Genomic DNA, 6,651 nt, shown 5'->3' with positions numbered 1-6,651 from the left:
ACAAAATATTGCTTACTACTTTTTCTTTCATTTTCATTCTCTTTCTCAGGCCCACTCCCCTGTCTCTCTCCCTCAGCTGTTGGAGGGAAGTTCTAAGACTTTATTTTTTTTTAAATATTTTATTTATTTATTCATAGAGACAGAGAGAGAGAGGGAGAAGCAAGCATCATACAGAGAGCCTGACGTGGGACTCGATCCAGGGTCTCCAGGATCACGCCCTGGGCTACAGGTGGTGCTAAACCGCTGTGCCACCGGGGCTGCCCAGTTCTAAGACTTTAATAGCATAGCCCTGGTGTGCTCTTGGAGGGCCTTGTTGTTGTCAGCCCACACCAGCCAGCCTGGGGTTCTGGGCCATTTTTACCTCCCTTCAAGTCCTCCCAGGTAACCCAGGACAGGCAGAAGCAGAGGGCATCGGAATCAGAGAAAGTGGTAGCTGAGTGAGTGGGAGAAAGAGGCTTCTATGTCTCTGAACATCCGCATGGGTGACTTCACGTGGGAGAGTCATCATTTTCCAAAATAGAATTAGAATTATTATTTTCTCATGTTCTTCATGTTTGTGGGGCTCTCTTTATCCATCTAACTAACTAATAATAAATCATGATGGGGGATAAAGAGGTGTGACATGGCCCTATTCTTGAACTCATAACCTTGCTGAAACAAGGAAAAGAAGAAATTATATGAGAAAGACAGAGCTGCTGTGCTAAGTTGGGTGGTGATGAAGTGGAGGTAGGTGCTCAGAGAAGAGAGAGCCAAGTAAAGCTGGTCTGAAGAGGAGCTGTCCTAGAAGAGGGATGTAGGCTGCTTAGACTGAGCCAGGATTTGATAAGCTTCTGAGAAGGGAAGATGCTCCAGTATCAAGGAATGACTCCCTTCCCTAGGCCCAGATCCTCACAGACATCTTAAATTTAGAAGGCAGAATGGGAACAAATCCTCCCTCATTGGCCCTCCCAGCCTGCTGTGATTTAATGCAAATGTCCCCATAGTTTTTAGCGTGAATTGTGTCTATTCTTATTATTTCTCTACTTAAGGATTAAAAAGTTTAGTCAAATAATTAGAGCAAGGATACTTCTTCTGACTTGTCCTTTATATATCAACTTTCCTCTTCCACACAGCTTCAAAGACCTCCAAAGCACTTTAACAGCTTTAATGTAATGAAGAATAAAAGTCAAACACATTAAAAAGACTGCACTAGTGATATAGAAATGAGAAAAAAAGGCAAAATTCTACTGTTAGCCAAATCAGGCCTAAATTGCCTGATGGATCAGAAATGTGCACACATACGCATGTAAGCACATATACCTGAGCCTCTGTTATGGCTGATGATGACCCTGGCTGCTGCATCTGCAGTTCACCAGTGGGGGAGGGTGTAGAACAGGATTTTGTCAATGAACTCATGGTAATGTGATCTTGGGGAGATTTCCCTTACTGTAAACGTGTTCCATTGCAGATTACCTCCTATGCAAGCAGCAGTGGCCACTCCAACCTGCAGTCCTGCTTTAGCTGTGGCAACTTGGCACATGCAAGTGGACAACAAGAGCTGCGTGCTCTGGGCTGTGGCATCTGCCACCAGCAGTGGGTGAACTTCAAGGACTCTATCTGCTCTGACTCTACTGCCCTTGTCTATGTTATTCCTCTCCATAGCACCTTGCTTCAGGATCACACTCAAATGGTAGTCATCATTTGATTGTTGAAATCAAAATTACCAAACAAGATCATTGCTAAATTTCAAACCATTTCACATTTTATCCACTGATATTATCCACTGATCACATTTGGTCTCCATAAAATAAGCAAAAAATGTAGACACTGTGATGTTGAAACACAGAAACACAGTCATATTTATTTTCATTTGATGTACCAAGAATTCTATTAATATTATCATCCTTAACATTTATTAAAATATGAATGATATGATATTTTAACCACTGGTATTTATAGTTTATCATGTATTTTTGAGTTCATTATTGCATTTGATTTTCATCACCATTCCTATTTTATAAATGGGGAAACCAAAGCCTAGGGAAGTTAGGTGATTTTCCCAAGATTACACAAATTGTAGTGGAAACTGCAGAAGTGCATGTGTATGTGTGTAAGTGTTGATCCTTGAATGTGTTCTCCACAAATGGTGCCTATTCAACGATTTCATGGTGTTTATAAGTCCTGGGAAGAAAAATAACTTTAGAGGAAGCACTGTGAAAGCAAGGCATAGGACAGGTAAGGTAGGTGGTCACAGTTAGTGTCACTTGCAATTGCTTATTCCTCCACCGAACAGTGGTGCAAATCCTGAAAGCACCACTCACCCCCCTACCTGACCCAGTCCAGGTCCCTGATGGTCTAACATTGGAAGCTGGCTACACAACTGAGAAGTCTGAGAGTACAGGCCTCTGACTCAAGGCCTTAGATGGTAAATCTATTACACATTAACAAAAATAACATATTCTTATGAATAATAACTATATTTTCCAAATCAAAAACAAATAACAAAAAGATCGGAATTGTTTTACATTTTTACAGATTAGTGTCATATAGCCTCTAGAAAACCTCCACCATACACCTGTAAAAGAATAACAGTGAAAGGGTCAATAACATCTTGGTATTGTTAACAGTGAAAGGGTCAATAACATCTTGGTATTGTTATGAAAACGTTCTGACCTGATGAACCTCTTGAAAGTGTCTCAGGGACCTCAAGAGTCCATATACCACACCTGTGAAGTGAAGTTCGTATGATCAAGAGGCTCTGTCAATCTGGCTTGGGTGCTCTCCAGCATCTCAAAAGTGTGAGAAAGTAGGCCATTGGTATTTCAAGGGTTTCTACATTACTCTTCACACTAACCCACACCCTTATCAAGTGAGCAAGAGTCTGTAATGGTGATGAGGAGAGAAAGATCTTAGGACATTGAAAGAGGACAGGAACAAAAAGAGCAAGCAGTACTCTGGGCAGCCACCAGCAGAAAGAAGAACTTAGGCTCTCAGGGAGTTGTGAGGAAGGGGAGGCAGGCCTTAACTATCTGCCTTCTTTCTGATCAAAGCCAAGCATTGAGGGCCAACCCTCTGCTGTAGGCCCAGAGGCAGAAAGGAATAAAAGAGAATTCCCAACCTCCAGGAGCTTACAAATCTCCAGTCAAGTATCAATTTTATTCAAGAGAGACCCCAAAACAACAGCCATGATGACCACAGGATCTTGAATTTGAACGAAGCTTTCCGCTTTTTAAAGCACTTCCACAGATTTTTCACTTGATTCCCTCTTCCCGAAGATCCTTTATTATTTAAATTCTGCTTTTCAATAAAAGCTCAAACAAACAAACAAACAGCAGAATCCATTACTTGGTTTAATTGCCTTTGAGGAGTCAATGAAGCAGAGTAGGCGACAAAATAAAAGCACGGGGGATAGAATTTCGCTCATCCTTTTGCTCAACTAAAAGAGTAAAGACTCTTTTCATTTTGGTGGCAACAACAGCTTTAGTGAATCAGAACAACCCGAACCTACCAGAAAGAATGAGAGTAAACCATTCAGCTAACCCCAATGACCAGGGGGAGGAGGAGCGGGGAGCTTGCAAATCCCCTTACTCACCGAAATGGGCCCCTTTTGTGTGATTTCCTGCGGAGGCAGCAGTCAGGGCTGCTATATATACAGCGGCACTCCCCCTCGGCCCACACCGCACCCAGCGACACCTCCTGCTCCCTCGCTCCACCATGGGAAAGGTAAGTGCGGGGCAGCCAGGCTCAGTGTTCGCCCTGGCGCAGCCTCCTGGGCGCGGGGGGCAGGTGGCCTCACGCTCCCACATCCTCCATCCCGCAGATCACCTTCTACGAGGACCGCGGCTTCCAGGGCCGCTGCTACGAGTGCAGCAGCGACTGCCCCAACCTGCAGCCCTACTTCAGCCGCTGCAACTCCATCCGCGTGGACAGCGGCTGCTGGATGCTCTACGAGCGCCCCAACTACCAGGGCCACCAGTACTTCCTGCGGCGCGGGGACTACCCCGACTACCAGCAGTGGCTGGGCTTCAGCGACTCCATCCGCTCCTGCCGCCTCATCCCCCAGGTGAGCGTGGCTCTGTCCTGCTCTCTGGGGCTCTTTGGACACGAAAGCCATTAGCAGATACGCTTCTTCAACCAGATCATTCCGACCAGAGAGCAGAGGATGAGAGTGAGCCATTCTAGAAGGATGTCCCCGATGGGGGACATTCTGCGGTCCATTCTAGAAGGATGTCCCTGGTGGGAAGCCATTCTCCATGAACTCTGTGGTGCTTGCTTTTTTTCACTCACATGATCTCAGATTTTTAAAATTTTAAATATAATTGAATACATTAGAAAGCCAAAGACTGATTGAGAAAAAGCAGGACCTAGGGAAAACAGAAGTTGCCGTGTGTTTAAGATGTAACTTCCTAAAGTTGTCATTCCAAGCAGCAGGGATTCAGAAATAATATATCAAAACGTATAGTTATAATCCGGGTCTGCTTAATTGGTAAAAATATGCTTGCTTGCTTTGGCTCATTTTTATATTTAATTATCTTCCTGGAGAAGATAGGCCCCTGTCTGCTGGTTTTGGTTCTAATTTCATGGTCAGTATCTATTCGCTCCCTTAGAGGTATAAATGAGAGGAAAGGCCAACTCCAAAGCGAAAGTTTGAGATTCAGTTTTTCCTAGAGAGTAATTGCACAATTCTTAGAAGAATGTGCTGAAGTGTGGGAGGCATGGGGTATAGTGTCATCCAAACAGAGCTTAATGGACATGATTTTTGGTGCTGAGGGAAACGAAGACAGCTAGAGAAGAGACCAGAAAGAAAGCTTAAGGGTCAGATAAGTTGAAATCTGAAGTAAGCTGAAGTGATAAAAAGAGAGACAAAGAAAATGTGTCATCTTCTTTTTCACAAGAGCTTGATAATCTCATGTTCCACAGTGTACACAAAACCAAAACATTGGCCTTACAGAAAATAGCTAAATATTGATTCCTTTCTAACCAGAGTACTCGATCAAATGGGACTTTGCTTTCCAATGACTTATCCTTTTCTCTTTGGAGAAGGACCTTCTCTGATAACAAGCCTTAACATGATCGATTTTATTTGAGACACACCTTTGGCTGCCAAGGACAGAGACTGGGTGGATGACACTGAAGGGATGCTGAGTCTGTCCCTAGCATTACCCATAAGTCATTAGATGCCCTGGTGGATGATGGGGGGGGCGGGGGCGGGCTCTTTAACACTACAACAGGATTGTTTTGGAAGCAAACCTAGACTCCAAGAACTTCCGGGCTGGTGGGGCCTGGTTGGTGTAGGAGCTAGAACCCTAAGTTCTCTCCATTTGTGTTCACATACCTTTGCTTTTCTCTCTGCCTCTCCAGCACTCTGGCACTTTCAGAATGAGGATCTATGAGCGAGATGACTTCAGAGGACAAATGTCAGAGATCACAGATGATTGTCTCTCTCTTCAAGACCGCTTCCATCTCAATGAAATCCACTCCCTCAATGTGCTGGATGGCTGCTGGGTCCTCTATGAGATGCCCAGTTACAGGGGAAGGCAATACCTCCTGAGGCCCGGGGAGTACAGGAGATACCTTGACTGGGGTGCCATGAATGCCAAAGTCGGTTCTTTGAGACGAGTGATGGATTTTTACTAAAGTATTTATGTTCTCCACTTTTGTCCTTTAGAATCCAATAAAATATTTAGCTTGTGTTTCTGGCACTATGGAGTCCTGCTTTTCTTTTTGTCTCTTAAACCTTCATAAGCAATAATGGCACTTAGCCAAACATATTAACAGAGTTTTTATGATGGGAAATACTGTCTTCTAAGGGGGATAAAATAGAGGATATCATTGCCAGCATTCTTTTAAAGCCTAAACCATGTAGACTCAAGGTTCAATTTAATTGGGCTAACGACATTTATGGTTAGTCTTAAAAGGATAATCTTGCAGCTACAATGATAAGTGGGTATTTACTGTAACACCTAAAGTTATCCTAGGCTATCTCCACTATCTTTTCCATGTAGTCCAAGTATTAATAAATAAGAAAAGTCATCTCAGCATCTAAACCCCTTCTCAGCATCTTAGCTGAGAAGCATCTTAGCATCTCAACCCTTCCCTTAGCTTCAAAAGCAAATTAGTCACCCTCACCTCTTGCATGCCTTATCCTTCTAACAGCAGCCAATTCCATGTCAATACCTCATTCCTCCAGATTTGCAGTTCAAATAGAATTCACTGTCTCTGTGGTATGTGCTTTATAGAAGAATTTCAGGATTTCTACCAAAATCACATGCACATAAGGACACTCAACCTCCTATCACTTTAGTAGGAAGTAAAGAATTATGACCATACCTGGAAAGTAAAACTAAATGGAAAATAAGGAATTCACATTTTCTGAAGAAGCTGGTTTGACTGTATTGTGTTTCCTTGGGGGATGTTTATTTTCCAGGACTGTATGTGTGTTTCCTTTGGGGATGTTTATTTTCCAGGAGTGAAATTTGAGCCCAAGGAGTCTCATATTCTAATGCCTTTTGTTGGCTATAGATAAAGCCAGGTTCGAATCCAGCAGCCAAGACAGAGGGGGGAAACAAGATCAGTTCCATGACTAATAGAGTCCATGAGACAAATAAATTAGTTATTCAAGACTAGTCTAACCATTCCCAGCACTAAAACCTAAAAGAAAGTTTTCATGTG

The 6,651-nt window shown here is 43.2% G+C and overlaps 1 protein-coding gene across 1 annotated transcript; it reads left to right on the top strand.

Moving 5' to 3' along the window:
- The first annotated feature begins 1,312 nt into the window (after positions 1-1,312).
- Positions 1,313-5,616, top strand: LOC112656517 (gamma-crystallin B). Its single transcript, XM_035711034.2, has 5 exons — positions 1,313-1,396; positions 1,448-1,669; positions 3,607-3,702; positions 3,800-4,042; positions 5,341-5,616. Exons 1-5 carry the CDS (start codon positions 1,313-1,315, stop codon positions 5,614-5,616), a joined length of 921 nt encoding a protein of 306 aa, XP_035566927.2.
- The last annotated feature ends 1,035 nt before the right edge of the window (positions 5,617-6,651 follow it).

This window comes from Canis lupus, chromosome 37, assembly GCF_003254725.2.
Source record: "Canis lupus dingo isolate Sandy chromosome 37, ASM325472v2, whole genome shotgun sequence".
NCBI classification, from domain to species: domain Eukaryota; kingdom Metazoa; phylum Chordata; class Mammalia; order Carnivora; family Canidae; genus Canis; species Canis lupus.
Note: the sequence above shows the minus strand (reverse complement) of the source record. Positions and strands in the feature narration are given on the sequence as shown.